General features: G+C 35.3%; 1 protein-coding gene across 4 annotated transcripts in view; it reads left to right on the top strand.

Moving 5' to 3' along the window:
• Window positions 1–16,834, top strand: part of SLIT2 (slit guidance ligand 2) — a 277,299-nt gene that overhangs the window by 227,305 nt on the left and 33,160 nt on the right. For 3 of the 4 annotated variants that reach the window (XM_075091765.1, XM_075091767.1, XM_075091764.1), the window contains 7 exons: window positions 703–774; window positions 999–1,070; window positions 2,408–2,479; window positions 5,020–5,183; window positions 10,448–10,572; window positions 10,706–10,803; window positions 12,226–12,365. In XM_075091765.1, coding sequence (XP_074947866.1) covers window positions 703–774; window positions 999–1,070; window positions 2,408–2,479; window positions 5,020–5,183; window positions 10,448–10,572; window positions 10,706–10,803; window positions 12,226–12,365 — 743 coding nt within the window. The remainder of the gene's footprint in view (window positions 1–702; window positions 775–998; window positions 1,071–2,407; window positions 2,480–5,019; window positions 5,184–10,447; window positions 10,573–10,705; window positions 10,804–12,225; window positions 12,366–16,834) is intronic. The other variant, XM_075091766.1, reaches the window with a different exon arrangement.

Raw genomic sequence — 16,834 nt, 5'->3', positions numbered from 1 at the left:
ACAAATGCTATATTTCACCACAAAATACACTAAACAATAGTGAAATAGTCAACAAAATGAAAACTAAAGCACAACAGAATACAGAACAAGCAGTATTTGCATTTAATACAGCTTCTTCAAAGCTTCTTTGAAGCTACTGTCTTTGAAGCTACCACCATACAACTCCAGCATCCATCACACTTATGCTTAAGATTATATTCATTAGAATATTGAACAACAAGAAAGATGTTAAGGCTTCCTCTATAACTCTTAGATAGTGTACTTTATAATAATAGCTCTGGGCTTTGATGTCTTCAGCATATAAGTGTTAAGTACAGTATTAGATGATATTTACTCAGGTGTCATTAGGGACATGACTAGAATGATTTCCACTTTAAAACATCACTTTAATTTCTATACTTGGGTCCATGTAGGATTGCATTATTAACTCAGTAGCATGATGGACATTGCTGTTGTGTAAGAATGCATTGCACTGCTTTTTCATCTGTGTTGAAATGAAAATGCTTTTCATTGATCAAGCTAAACACTTGCTGGGCTTGTATATGGCATGTGAAAATAAAAATATGTGCTGCTTTAAATATTGATACCAATGATGATACTACTTCTACTAATAAAAGTAATGTGTCTGTCAGTTTAACTTACAGTGTTTCAGGACTGGGGCAGTCATTTTAAGGTCTGAATTTCTGAATTTATTTTTTATAGAGATTTAAGTAACAACAGAATCAGCACTCTTTCTAATCAGAGCTTCAGCAACATGACTCAGCTGCTCACCTTGTAAGTTTAAACATGTAACAGTGACTCTTTGGAAGCATTACAGTGGGGTTTTTTTGTCTTGGAAAGAAAGGGCATTTAGTTGATATTAAAGCTTGCTTGTTGTGGAGGCTGTAAAATAACTTGTTTCCTAACTAGCTGTGTGTGCAAAGGCTGGTTTTGGTCGTGCTCTGCATTGTTTTCTGAATGGCTGATATACTTGCTGACAGTATTTTATATATTTTCAGAATTCTTAGTTACAACCGCCTGAGGTGTATCCCTGCACGGACTTTTGATGGGTTGAAATCACTTAGGTTGTTGTAAGTAGTATGTTTTAACCATTGCTATTTTCCAGAATTTTTATTTGTGTATGACAGATAGCTAAATCTGTAGGAAGTTACTAGATTTTAAAACCTATCAAGTATTTCATCAGTGATAATTGCATAGCCTTTAAAATCTAAGTGGCTTCATTCTGGGGAACTATACTCTCAAAATTCTGCACAAGAATTTATATGACCCTGGACAACATTGTATATAAAGACATACACTTTTTTTTCTTTCCTGCTTTTTAATCTTGGCTGTGTTTCTTTTCTGTGTTATGTTCTTTCTTGTTACAAACATTAAAGTCCAACAAAAATGCCATATGCATTAAATTCCTCAGTATATATGAGGGGGGTTTTCCAGTTGAATTTTGAATATTTTTATTCCAACAATAAATTTCTTTCTTTGTTGTTTCATTTAACACGGGAGTATTTCCAAAACCTTTACATCATGGTTTAGTATTAAAAATCAATAAAATTACTTTCTGGTTCCAAGAAAACTTTTCATTTTACCACTGGGAAAACATGGTTGAAAGGGCACAAAAAGGGACAAAGGAAAATAAAGAACACTCTGTCTAGTTTAGAGCTTCAGTTTTTCATTAAGAAAGGAAACAACCACAAAACTTCAAAAATTCTTCCTCAAAAGTCCCCAGCAGAATGTGTAACTTTTGCCTCCATTTGGGTAGTTTATGACCATTTAACAGTTTAGTTGGATTAAATGTTTCAAGCATGGCATTATTTAAGTGTGTTTACATAATGTGAGTTATTTTATATAAATATGGATAATTTCAAGAACCATAATTCTCACTGTGCTAGATAAACCTGTAACTGAATGAATTTATAGAAAAGGAGAGAGATTTTTGTGCAGGTTTGCTACAGGAGAGGTAACACTAGTCTCAGTATTGATGCTTAAAAAGGCCTTTAGTTCTTTAACTTTACTATCAAATTAGGGCAACAACCTTAATACTTACATTAATGAACAGTCAATGCCTGTACTTCCCATGAATCCTTGAAAGATTGAAAAAAACTTACGAACGTAATTCATGGGAATTTCAGGGAATTGCTGAAAAAGTCAGAAATAATAACTCTTCTGCTGTCCCTAAATCAAATCAGTACTTTGCAGAAGTGTGCCTACTTTTACTGACCTTTATTCTTTCAATTTAAAAAGAATCATATTATTAGTAGTTCTTATGAAAATTCAGGATGAAAAAAATCAAATGATGAGTGGGGTGCCAGTTAAAGTGTGTTTAAAAAAAAAAACCAAGCCAAAAAAATTTTGCAAAGTTAACCTGCTGATTTTTATGCATATAGATTATTTGGTTAATTTTCTTTTTAAGGTCTTTACATGGAAATGATATTTCCGTTGTTCCTGAAGGAGCTTTTAATGATCTTTCAGCATTATCACACCTGTGAGTATTCAGATGGTAACTGTACTTTTTAATATTACATTTATGGTTGAACAAAGACAAAATGCAAAGGCCTGCTCCGGAACAAGCTCGTGCACCAGTACAGGGCAGGGTCTGGCCAGAGAGCTAGCAGCTCAGCAGAAAAATCCTGGGCCTCCTAGTGGGCAGCAAATTGAACGTCTGCTACGTGCCCTTATGGCAATGAAGGCTAAAGACGCTCTGGGCTGAATTAGAAAGCGGGCAGCCCCGTGACTGAGGATAGTAGTCACTCCCTTCTGCTTGTCCTTCCTCTAAGGCCACATCTGGAATATGTGTTCAGTTTCTCCAGTACAAAGCAGATGTGTATGAACCAGAGCAAATCCTGGAGAGGGGCAAGCAAGGTGGGGAGGTGGCTGAATCATATGAGCTGTGAGGAGAGGCAAAAGGATCTGGGCGCATTTAGCCTGGAAGAGGAGATGCCAAGGAGGGGCCTAATAGTCTTTAAGCCTCTAAGGGGATTATAGCAGTGATGGAGACAGATTTTTCTCAGAGGTGCACAGTGAAGAGTAAGAGTCAACAGTCACAAGCTGCAACAAGGGAAGTTTGAACATAATGAAAACTTATTCACTGTGAGGGTGATTCAGCTGTGGAACAGGTTGCCCAAAGAATCTCCATTGCTGGAGATTTTCAGAGCTCAGCTGGACACAGCCCTGAGCAACCCTGGTCTGACTTGAAGCAAGCCCTGCTTTGCGCAGGAGGTGAGACTAGGTGACTCCAGAGTGCCCCAAAGTATTCTATGATACTGTGTCGGTGTCTGTTAAGTTGACATGGCATCTGATTTCAGAACATCATTTGAGACAATACTTTTCCTGTTTTTAATTTTCAGTGGGAACCTAGATTAGAACAAGTTACCTATCCATAAACCTTGTTGTGTTTATGGATAGTTATTAAATCTTTGCTTGCAATTGAGGAGTAAGTTGACTAGTGCCTTTAGATATATCTGGTCTTTATGTTTCTGAACAGCTGCCATTGTTAGAAACCTAATTATTTACTTCTAGTTTAGTATTGGACATTTACATTTAATTTGCCATTTCTCAGAAATTCAGTGATACTGATTAAGCTTTAAGTCATAGATAATTCATTCAAATGCTACTATTAAACTAGCTTATCTGCATGAAATATCAGTAAAACACATAGATTTGATTATTGTTGCTGTTATTTTTTCCTTAATGACTACCAGTTACCCTTGCTAACATTCTGATTTTAGCAGAGTAATTGTGTTATCTCAGTTCAGGCTGATATTCACTCCCGCAAATATGGAGTGGACAAATTCTACGTATATCTCCTTGCATGGAAAGTTCACCATCACTAGGTCTGATTTTTGTTATGGCTCTGACTTAAGCCTGACTGAACAAGTATATATCATTTCTTGTGCTCAGCTGAAAGTATGTAGCAATAATTAAGAGAGAGCTTTCTGCTCTGTGTGGCAGAAAAGAGTGTTTCAGTAGTGGTCGTTTTACTACCTTTGTTTGCCAAATATTTTCTTGTATCTCTAGAAGACCCACTGATCCAAAGTTATGGAACAATCTGAAAAAAAGTACTGAAGCATCTGGAGAAGGAGGATGTTCTAATAGTGCCATTTGACAGTGTGCACTCATGTCAAGATTATCTGTTGAAAGTGCTATGATTATTGTATTTCATAAAAGGAATATGAGTACATTCTTGTAGAAGAGCACAATGCTTCTGTCCTCCCAATTAACTACACAACATATCATTGTTCTCAGAGTTTTAAGAGTATTTATATTTATAAATATAAATAAGAGTATATTTAAGAGTATTTATAGTTTCTAGCTCAAAATAGAAAATAGAATTTAAAAAGCCTTTACATAAATTAGTTCTGAAACATGTCTAGCTAAATTGGTTTTTAATTAAAAAAAATCTGATTTATTTGAAGAAATGGATTTGCTTTCGTAACAGGGCAATTCTTATGTAACTACCACAAAGGATAATGTAGTTTTATTTACTTATGCAGCAGAGACCTCTTACAAAATTGTGCACATAGCTCTGAGTTTAATGGGAGAGCTCCAAAGAGGAAATAATTAAATCAAATTTGGAAGCTTAGAAACAGATGGTTTGTACCAGCCTGGGAGTCATAAACTGAAAAGGAATAATATCAGAGTGGAACTCTGTGGGGTTGCCTTGGCTGTTTCGGAAGAAATACTTCATTCTTGCTAACTTAATTTCCCAGTATCAGTTTCATTCTGCTGATGCAGCTGATCTTGGCCATTACATATGGTGAAACAGAGCTAGTAAGTATTGGCTCTCCAAAGTTCACGCATAATGCAGCTAAGAATAGCTAGGTTTCTGGACCAAGTTTACTGCTGAAACTGTCACTTCTTGATTTAGAACCCAAATCCAGACACTTCATGCTCTTAGGTTCAGTTTGGTGGAGGGAGGGCAGGTTTGTGGTTTGAAGGTTTCTTTGCCAACCTGTTTTCTGGGTTCTCTTTTTTAAAGCACGCATTTAAAACTTTATTCCATTTTTGTTTGTCTGTTTTCCATAGGGCTATTGGAGCAAATCCTCTTTATTGCGATTGTAACATGCAGTGGCTATCTGACTGGGTAAAATCAGAATACAAAGAACCTGGTATTGCACGTTGTGCTGGTCCTGGTGAAATGGCAGATAAACTTCTTCTCACAACTCCTTCTAAGAAATTTACTTGCCAAGGTACTGGTTTTTTTTCTCTTTGAATTGTCAATTTTGAATTTCTACAAATAGTTGAGCTGTGAAATAATAGTCCTGTGTGCTCTATATACATTTATTATAGCATCTTCACTCAGCCTTGTCATCATTCCTCCTCATACCAAGAGATGTAGCCATTGGTTCCATTCAGGAACTGTATTTATTTTAAAGACTTCAATGCCTATTTCTTTTCAAGCAGTAGATGGAGAAAAAGCCTTTGGACTTTCAGTACAGTATTCCTCAGTACATGGACGTATATAGGTACATGGTACTGTCTCAGTCACGAACTACTATTTAAACATCTACACTTCCCTTAGCCAAAGAATGTCCTTTCCCTTCAGACTGTTTACAGTAAAAATTGTAAACACATCCATAACCCTTGCAGTCTGCATTATCTAGTGGTACGTAATTGCATCAATATGTCCAGAATGCTTTCTCTGATGTTTCAGAATAAAGCATTAAAAAAGAAAAAAAAAAATAGATAAAGGGATCAGTAGATAAAGTGATGTTATATGGGGAGGTTTCTCAAGGTTTGGACCAAGAGTATTTCTCTCCATGTTGGTACCAACGTTGCTGGCATTTATTTCACAACTTATATTGTTGTCTGTTAATTCCTGGGTTCTTCTTCTGAACCTTACTATTTTTTGGTTATAAAAGCACCTCTTTTATGCATACGTGAGAGAGAACTTGGTTTGTTTTACTGTTTAATCTTCCCCTATTCCATCCATTTCTCCCTTCTTAAATATTTTGAAAACACAGAAAACTCCTGCTGTAGTTTTGTTTTTCATGGTCCTGATTTAGAAACACTGAAATGCCCCACTGGCAAAAACAACCAACAAAATTTATGTGTGCTTATACTTGTAAGCCGTCACTAAGCTTATGGTTATTTCTGAGGCATCAGACAAACATGAACTTAAGTCTTGTAGAAGCATCTTATTCTCATAGTCTAGGTAATCTTCAAGCTATTTTGATTTACTCATCTGTTAATGTATCTTCAAAGGTGAACTTAATCCCTTTGCAATTTCTTCCTTAAAAAAGTGATGGGACTTTGTCAGAGTTTGTCTCATCTAAAGTTGTTCTTTACTGCATGTTCATGCTATTTAGTCTTCTCTCCTTAGGCTTTCTGTCAAAAAACTTCTTGCAAACAAAACCCACTGGAACCCGTTTTGTTGCGCATAATGCCAATGAATTGTCTCTCCCTCCAAATCCATGCAGTTTTTCAACAGTACATCTCTGAGGTCATGCGAGTGTTCACTGCATATGACACTCATCTGTTGGAAAGTCCCTTAGTCTAATTTTAGATAGGACACTTGCTGGCCAATCTGATTGTTTTCTCTACAAGCATCCACTGAACATTATTGCAGATATGCTCTTATTACACACTGTTTGGGATATAAGTAAAAGAACATTTGCAGGGACATGAAGGAATTGTTTGGTTATGTTCCAACTCTGTCAGTTTTGAAAACTGTATCACCCCTGCCTACAATCATTATTGTGTTTCTGTCAGACAATCCAGAAAGTATATCTTACTCCTTCTTGCCCACCAGAAAATATCCTTTATATTATTACTCAGGGTAAGAACTGTATTTGTTCCACTTCCAAGAGTGGAAATCTGGTATTATGCATACATTTGAGAGAAAATAATTTTCCTGCCACTGTCCTATGAAGGTGCTCATAATTACAGATTGCAAATCAGCAGCTTTTCAATGACATGATAGCCCTGTAAGACATTATGTGTCTGTTATTCAAAGATAAGTAATTTTATCTTTTGCTTAGAAATAAACTGATGAATAGAAATTAGGAAGCTGCTACATTCCTATTAGAACCAAAATTTTAGGCTACAAGTGAGAGGACTGTTTTCTGATATATCTGTTGGTGGTCTGCTATTGTGTATATATTTACAGGAAAAGAGTAGTGTGTAATTCCCTTTGATCAGTATCTCTGGATTCAGCTGAAAATGAAATGGGTGTTTGGATTTTACTTAAATAATGAATAGTTCCCAGTGAAAATGAGCATTTTAAAAATGTAGTCTCACCTCAGATGTAAAGCTCCATAAAATCGCTGTACCTTACTCTAATTTTATTAATTCTTTTACTCCAAGAATCATCCCTTAGTATTTTCCTCTTTCAGTTGCTTTTCTAGGTTTATGGGTGGTTTTTTTCATTTTTTATATGGCCTTTAACAGATTCTTAATCTTTCACTTTTACCCCTTTACCATCCATGCCCTGCTTCTAGAGATTCCAGGGCCTTGTGGTTTTCTGATACCAGGTAAGGTTATAAATAGATCTGGAATGGGTGATCTGATTAAAAATGGACCTTCTGACCTTCCTTTTGTGTACCTCAAGCAGACTTCTTTCCTAAGACATGCATGTTTGCTGTTTGTTCTCCCCTTTGACAAATTTACAGCTAGCTCTTCATGATGTATCATTTAACGTAGTGTATGAACAGTTTGGTTATTTTAAAAGCCTGGGTTTGAGGTCTGAAAATTATCTGACATTATTGTTTTCACTGCATTGTACTAAAATTGGTGATTTCATTAGCAGCTTTAGTATAAGTGACTCAGTGTAGATACAGATTTTTGAGGCCATATGCAAGAGAGGAGTTCCTCAGTCATAAAAAGTCAGAGCTTAAAGTTTGTCTTGCAACAGGTTTCTCTAGAAGCTGATTTTGAGAGGGTTTGTGTCATGGTTTTCTTCAAAAATATTAGATAGCTCTGTGTGTGCGTATGCTTGTCAAAATAAAGTTAGTTTTTCATTGTTTACAACAGAAGACTGCTTATTTTTTCTTTTATTTTAAGGATATTTTTTTCCCAGTTAGGGCTTATGCAAGAATATGTATATCTACAATGTGAAAAACTAAACAATAGGTTATGAACCCAATTCTTTTTCATACACAAGTCTTTTAACACCTGTAAGCAGAATGAGGAAAGGAATGGTATAGTGCAAATGAAAATAGACTCCAGAACTGCCTTTCTATTAGACTTCAGTAAAAATATTTGAAACAGTTCCATTTTTTGATCTTACAACTGAAGAACGATAAACCAAAATGTTAATTTTTACTGGATACTACATATATAATGTTTGAACTAAACACAATACAAAATCAGATAAAATATTGTTTACTATCTTGTTGAGACTTAGGTTCCCATTTTCTGGCTCTGTTTCAGAAGTGAAATTTAGATTACTAATGTGTTTAGGAAAATAACCTTAGTTACTGAATGTTTTTTAGTTCGTGCCAAATAATTAGCATTTTATTGCATACAAACTAGAAAAGACGATATGATGTTCAGAATAAACAGTTGAGGCAAGGAAGCATAGACTTTCAGGCTACGGCACAGTGTTACAATTTTATATTCTTTACTATGTGCCTTATTTTTTTCACAGAACCCTTTAATGTTCTCTATCACTAATCAGCAATAGTCTAGAGTACACAGGCAGGACTCTCTAGATGTTAATTCTGTGGTGCTTGTTTCAACACTTCTGCCTCTGCTCTTTGCTGGTCTAACAGAAACTTTAATCAGGTATAGATTTCTCTTTCAAAATCCTCTTTCAAAAGGTAATGAAGACAAGAATAGTCAATGTTCCATATAGATTGTAGCTTTGGCAATAAGCATCTTATCACAGATTACTGTGTTCATCTCTTTGGATTTGCTTGCAAGCTGTGACACAGAAGGATACCAGCAACACCAGATTTTTTAAAAAAAAAAAAATTAAAAAAATGTCAACCTCTCCCTGTCTTAACACCCCCTGCTGAATCCTTATAATCACATGGCTTCCTTCCATGCCAGCTCCTCTACAATGATTTATTTGAGATTAATTTTGAAAAAAAAAGGAAAGAAAAAAGTAAAGACAATTAAGAAATCTTAGTTAACAAAACAAAAAAAAAAAAACAAAACAAAACCCAAAACCCATCTCTCAGTAAAAGTGCCCTTTTAGCTGGGAAAACTTTGCAGTCTGGCTCATTTTGAGTAAAACCTGTTATTAAGCAATCAGGCAGTTCCACCAGTAGGTCTCAAGAGTTTGGGTTTTGTGTCTAGTTAGAAGAAATTACTGGTTATTCCTTAAAATGTACAAATCACTTGTGGGTAACAGTTTTCTTCATAGGTGAAATCTGAAATGAAGCTGGTGGCAGTAATGCCATCAAGCAACAGAGCTGCAGATAGTAGAGAATGTATGTTCATTCTCTTAGTAGGCTTTTGGCCAAGTCACCCTTGTTTTCTCTTCCAGTAATCAATCTTTTGTCTGTCACAAAGTGTATGAAAATGATTCATTCTTTATACACAGGTGATTTCTAATAACCAGTGATTTCTTTGGGGTTTTGACCAAAAAAAAAAGGTCCTAACTTCAAATTTTACCATGAAAAGGCTGTATTAAAAATGTAAAACAAAAGAAAAATAAAGCAATATCTAACAAATATTTATTTAATAGGGATAAGATTTATGTAGGCCAAAGCTGTAAGTCTGGCTTCTGAACTTTTGTCAATATCCATTTTGTCAGTATTCATTCACATTTTGTCAATATTCATTTCTGAATTCTGTCATTGTAATCATTAATATAAAAAAACTAGACTGCAAGCATGGATTGCAGCCCTCACTTGCATATAGATTAACGGTACAGTTTGCATTATTTGTCTAATGCAGTAATGCACAGAACTGTGGCTGAGTCCATAAGGGAGCAAAGCGCAATATAGAGCTATTTACGGTGAGATAGCTTGGACAATGCAATTTATGTTACAGCTCACAGATGCCTAACCAATTTACAGGTAATTTTACTGGTTCATTTTGCCATCTCTGTGATCTTGCAGATAAAAAAATAAAACAAAAATACATTAAGAATAGTGTTCTCAGTAGCACCATCAAGGGTGGGACTGCAAACCCTTTTTCTCATAGGCAGTTTTTACCCTCTAAAGAGACAAAAGCTTGAAACTATTCTTCATTTTGTTAATACAAATGGAAGGTAATTACCATGGATCAGAACTGTACAGATTTCAGAGAATGGGAATATGGAAATCACTTTGGCGTCAGCTTCTTTTTTTTTAAAAAAAGTGCTAATTTAACCAAAAATCCAACCCCAAATTTATTTGGTCATGTCAAAAGAATTAAGGACAGTCCAGCATTCCATTCACAAAGAAACACCACAAATTCTAAAATACAAATTTTATTTTAAAATTTAAAGCAACATGGCAGATATATCCCGTCAAATATAAATTAATAGTTGTTTGTTTCTGACTATTGAATCTGTATTTTTAAGGGCCTGTGGATGTTAATATTCTTGCTAAGTGTAACCCCTGTTTATCAAATCCATGTAAAAATGATGGAACCTGCAACAATGACCCAGTTGACTTCTATAGATGTACTTGCCCATATGGTTTCAAGGTAGGTACTGAATGAAGAGGAAAAAGCTTACTGCAATGTAAGCTTGTCCTTAACAACCTTTAAGTTTTATTTGGCTCCCTTCCACTAGTGTCTGTATTTTCTTCTTAAATTATAACTGTTGTTCCCTGCATAGGGTCAAGACTGTGATACTCCCATTCACGCTTGCATTAGCAACCCGTGCCACCATGGTGGAACTTGTCATTTGAAAGAAGGAGAAAAAGATGGTTTCTGGTAGGTTGTTTTTAATAGTAATAATAGGATGGAAAACTACTGAGCTTTATACGCTGAAATAATTTTGGTGTTAATCTTTGGGTTCTCTGCGTTTGCTGGTAAGTACACCACAAAGGCAGATTTTCAGTGCTTCTGAAGTTTTCAGAACATGTCGCTGTCCTTGGAAAGCTTCTAACGCTTTGAAACTGTTAAAAACAATAACAAATGACTGTGATTAGTTAAGGCATATCAGGTCAAGACAATATAGTATTGACTCCATTATGCTAATTAATAGCTAGCTAGATCCCCGCTGAAAAAAATTTCACAATTCATCTGTTGTCGTGTGTATTACTTCAACAGACAGCATGTAAATGATAAAATGTAAATCCCAGTGAAACAGAAAATTAATGATTCATTTGAAACTCACTATGCCAGCAGATAAACATGCTGTGAGCATTTTTAATCTTCAGTTATTTAATCACACAGTACAATTACTCCAGATGTACTTCATGAATTATGAAATAAAGTTCTTTAGCATTCTTATGTGAATTATTAGTCATTTAATAATCTACACCTCAAGCTTGTTAGAAATGACACTTCAAAAAGATACAATTCACTATCTTGCAATTCATTATGACATTATTCTTATTTTTTAATCCAAATTCTGCCCAAGGATTAAATCGTTATCTATTAAAAATTAACCACATACATCTTAATACTGTGCCTCTAGAATTTAAAGTGACAGAGTCATGTCTCAGAGTTTGACCTTTTGCATTTGTTTGTCTGAACACTACATATTTTGAAAATCAAAGCAATCTTATAATCAAAGCTGCAGAAATTATAGATAGTCCATATTGCAATGCAATGTATGTGTAGTCATGTTTGAGTGATCTTTTACATTTCCTATCTATTTTGATGTGTTTGTTTTGTATAAACATATGTAAAAGCAAAAAACATTACTGCTTTGAAGAGTTTATACAGGCTTTGTTTTTATCTAGTAATGCATGTATTGTGTGCGTAACATTAAACAGACCTTGATGTTGGTAACTGAATGATAGTGGAATACTACTATTACATATCAATCCTTGAATCCACAGTCTTTTCCATGTGTTTAAATTAAAAAAAAAAAAAAAGGATCCATTTCCGTAAGAAATATATTCTAATCTTATAATATAAAGGTAGCACACTTTTCAAAAGGAATGTTCAGTGATTTAATTTAAGAAGCTCTGTAAACTAAAGATTAAGGCACAAATTTAGAAGCCTTTTTTCTGTAATTCATAATATGAAAAATACAAGTTTATTATATAGAGTTTTACATTATATCAACCATGTTCCTTTATGGGATAGTGATTATGAATTATTGTACCTATTAATTACAGACCTTCTTGTCTGCTCTCCCCAGCTAAAATGTCCATGTGGTTAGTTTTGTTTTCGGTATTACAGGTGCACTTGTGCAGATGGATTTGAAGGTGAAAACTGTGAAGTAAATGTTGATGACTGTGAAGACAATGACTGTGAGAATAATTCTACTTGCGTGGATGGAATTAATAACTATACTTGCCTTTGTCCACCTGAATATACAGGTAGGAGTATCAGAGAAAGTACCGGTAATTCAAGAATTCCTAGCAGAACAGTAGTATTTTTCAGTCTGTAGGTGAATTAGTAGTTACTCTACAATTGACTTAAAGCCAGGTTTCCCTCCATATTTCTTTCCTATATGGTTTGTAGTCAAAAGCAGACTGAAAGCCCACTTTTTAATTCCTTTGTTAGTTTTGAAATTACAGCATTTTGATATTTAAAAGATCATTCAGAATGTGTCCCCTCCCTACTGTTTCCCAAACCCAGACACCCCAGTGAAGAACCTCTGTAGCTGTAGAAATCTGAAAAATATTCTGCTTCTATCCTGTATTCCTCATGTTACTAACAGGGCAGAAAAGGATCTGTCTGTGCCAGTAGGGAACTGAATTTGGCACCCCTGGATGCTGTCCTGCCCTACATTAGAAACATTAATGCAGAGGGTGATGCTTTCTGTTCTAGAACAAAAAAAAAAAGAAAAAAAGAATCATTACAGAGCATGTAATTATTTGTTTCTATTAGTTGGCAGCCAGGCCAAAGCATTCCCCTCTCTGAGGTAGCGGGCCTTTTGCTTGCTGTCATCATCTCTGTGGGAATGGAAGATCGTTAGAACAGCAACACGGGAGAACAAGAAGTAGGATCTATTGTCTACGTTGATCTGTTTTATAGTTTTTTTCTAACTAGACAGATCTATTTTCTGCCAGCTAGCTGACCACTAGGAGAACACAGAGCTTAAATTCGCAAAACCATGAGGCATAAAAAAGAAATGTAAAATCCACGATAACTTGGGAATTAACTCTACCCAGTCATCCAGTATTCAGGACATGGTTTAGGAGGCATGGTGGTGCTGCGCTGACGGTTGGACTTGGTGATCTTAGAGGTCTTTTCCAACCTTAATGATTCTATGACTATTAATATCTTTACTTTAATCAGTCCTATCGCTTCTGCCCAGTGAGTTTTTCAGTATCCTCAAGGAGCACTAAATTTGAGCTTTGGAAAACTGGGAGGAGAGATGAACTCCTGAATTAATTCAATTTATTGAAACCATAGCTAACTCCTTTTTAATCCAAGGTATTTCCATCATTACTTCTACAACCTGTTGGATTGCTCAAATGTTTTAGGCTATTCAAATTTAAAGACAATATTTAGATCTTGGAAACCCACAGTGAATGAAGATGATAGGACACAGATATAAGAAATACAACTTCATAATCTGATCTATGTATTCATCCAGTACTTATGCTGTGTAAATGTTTGGTAGAAATTTCCCCATACATGATAAGCTACAATACTTACAGCAATACAGGTTAAAAGTAAAAGTAGCCAGAATAAGGTATCTAATAATAAGTGGATAGTCCACATCTGGAAGAGACAATCTTCTGCTTAGACAAAATACTGTTTTGCCAAGTATTGATACCTTAATACCTAAGAGCAATTGACAATTCAAGCCTTAGAAACAAATAATAGGTAACAGCATCAGTAAGTGGAGACAGGCATTTGCTGTTTCTCCTAGAACTATATTTCAGCTATATGTGAGTCGAGCTTCAGCTCCTCTGGGATCCATTGCTATCTCTTTTAAAAATGTGATCAGATATTCTACTGTGTAGGCTGGAAGAAAGCAAACCAAAGTCACATCAGTCCAGTGTTCCTGTTCAGTGGCTTCAAGCTAAGAGGTTTCATCTAGCTATTGTACAGTAGACAATTCATTTGCATGTGCATTCCTCCTCTGCAGCTTTGCAGGTGTTTTTACCTGTGTCGTTCATTTCTTCATTTTCAACAGTGCTCTAGATGTGTTTAACAGCTCAAGTCAATAGCTTGCTGTATTCACAGTATGCCATGGGACGGGCCTGTTTTGTATTAAATATTCATGGAGTGGATACAAAGGCTTGTTTATATGTGCTAGCCTAAAACTTTGATTAAGTGTGCCTATTGCGTTTCTGTAGTATTGTAATTGAAATGTACATTTTACATTTACAGTTGAAACAGCAATTGTAGAATTTAAATACCTCTCTATGGTTAGAGCAAAAAGGAGAGCATAAACACTGGTGACATTTTTCATGTTTGTATTGCAGTTGTACTTTTTCAGTCATAATAGAAGAAAGTGTATTTTTTAATTTGATTCATAACTGTGCATAATTCTAAAAGGAAAATACTATGAGTTTACGTTACATGGCAAGTGTTTTTGTTTGCTAACTGTAATTCTTTCAGAAAAAGGGACTTGCTTTTACAGATGCAATGCCTACTCATAATCGCTACTGAAGACAGTAGGTCATGTGAGTAGGTGAGAATCTCCTCACCAGCTCTAAAATAAATTAAAATAATCTGCTTGTAATCAGCTGTTCTGGTTTTTAAAGAATGTTGAGAATTTACACTATCTCATCAGATTTTTTTCAACACATTACCAAAAACAAAGACCCATGTACTTTTTAAACGTACAACACCAGAGCCTCAACTCATTTTATAGATAAGTTGGGCAAAAATTGTAGCAAAAGTTCATGTTTTTTGTTCCACAGGATACGACACAGAATTCTACAGTATATTAACAATGCTACAAAGCGTCTGAGCAGAGGACACAATGGCTGAGATCCTAAGTAATTTTTGAGATTAATTGCAAAAAGGAAATGTAAAACATTGAGCTAGTCAAGGGTCTTCATGTCCGGTATCCTTGATCTTGCATAATAATTAAATAACTTCCAGTGTTAAGAATTAGACTGACAGTAGCCTGGGTACAGCAGGATCTAGAAATGGTAACATCCAGAATATAAAGTAATCTTACAGTTGCCTTAAGTGTGTATGAGGTACCAAAATATTTATAGGAATTTTTTTTTTCCTCTGGCCTATAGCCTGATTTGAAAGATAAGTAACAGAATCCCTGTCCAGTACGATACAGTGACTTTCATGAGGAACTTTGTAAACATTTGGATTTTGGTATCTGTTCTAACAGGTTACAATCAGATAAGCATATTGCTAATGTGGGTTTTTATGAAAGGTATTTTTCACTAAACGAATTCTTGTACTAGCTGGGCAAAAGTAGGTTAACAGTCAGGAAAACAGGCTATATATTCAGTAGGTAAAAAGATCATTAAACTCAAAGATACTTATCTCTAGCTCAGAAAGTCCCTGAGTTGGAAATTGCTGGAGACTGGGACAGTATACATGCCAGGAAAATACCACCGTAGACTTGTCCTGTTCTCTTTTAATTCTGTTGGCAATACTTCAAATTGTCTGTGTTCAAGATGTCACAGCATATATGTACTGAATGTGGAAGTGCACCAGCCCAGAATATTTTTCTGGGTGAATGGTTATCTGCAAATACGCTTTACGTTTCAGTAGCCCAGTATAAGGAAGAAGTCACCTGAAACTTGATGGTATGAAATGTAAATCGTTCTTCTTTAAAGTTTTATTTTCATGTGGAAGGCTTCTTAGAATCTCGAATTAACTCTAAAAATACATGCAAAAACTACAAAATATGTTGTAAAGAATGATTGCAGCGCAAAACCAAGCAGTCGCTTTTTGACTTTTCTAACAATCCCATGAAAATTGACATTTCTCAAGTACGCACTGTTGATTGAAAACAAACAATTAAAAAACTCATTATTTCATTGCTTAAGAATCAGGAAACCATTTTTCTCTGCCTCAGTTAAGTTTTACAACTGCCTCCACAGTTACAGGTGGAAAGAGAAAGAATGATATTTGCACTATACTATGAGCTTTCTTAAGATCATAGACTGTAACTCTGAAACAACAGTAAGCAAATGGAATGAGTGGACACTCAGAGTGTCTGATGAAACCTTGAGAAATAAAACATACAAAATACCTCACTATGTCCTGCACTCTTTAACCTCGCTACTCTCTTAACATTATCATCTCCTTTATTTTAACCTCAGTCTAGTAAACTTCAGGTCATTTTATGTACATTCTGTAGATTACAGATGATCATTTCTCTTGCTTGTTATCATCAGTCATTAGATCAGAGATCTAACCGATCCAGAAGTAAAACCTTTCTTTCGCCACCAGCGGCATGTACTTCTTACCTTTTCTGTTTGTTTTGCTCTGCTATAGGTGAGACTCTGAAGCTTGCTTCATTTTGCTATATCAACCTCTCTGCTGCTGTAGTTGTGCATTAGCTTAATGTGCTATGCTGTTGTATTACAATGTAAAAAGTCTCTTGTCTCTTCTGTCTTTGTCACTGCAAGCTGCTAATCTGAATGAAGTGGAAAAAGGTCAGTTGTCTTTTAAGCCTATTTTCACTTACTTTGGTTTCTCACTTTCCTTTCCGTAAAGGTGCATGGATTTCAGTTCTTAAAAATGATCAAATAAATCGTATATGGATATAATTTAGAAAGCTCACTGCAAATCCTCAAATAAGGCACTTGCCTCTTGTTGTGAATACATCTCAGGAGAATGCCATTGAAGATGCAGATCGCTGTGCAGGAGTACTTTAATGCAACCTTCATTGTCTTTTTTCCAGATGTAT

The sequence above is a fragment of the Phalacrocorax aristotelis genome, chromosome 4, assembly GCF_949628215.1.
Source record: "Phalacrocorax aristotelis chromosome 4, bGulAri2.1, whole genome shotgun sequence".
Taxonomy (NCBI): Eukaryota; Metazoa; Chordata; class Aves; order Suliformes; family Phalacrocoracidae; genus Phalacrocorax; species Phalacrocorax aristotelis.
The sequence above is the reverse complement of the archived record's forward strand: the minus strand, read 5'-3'. Positions and strand labels throughout refer to the sequence as shown.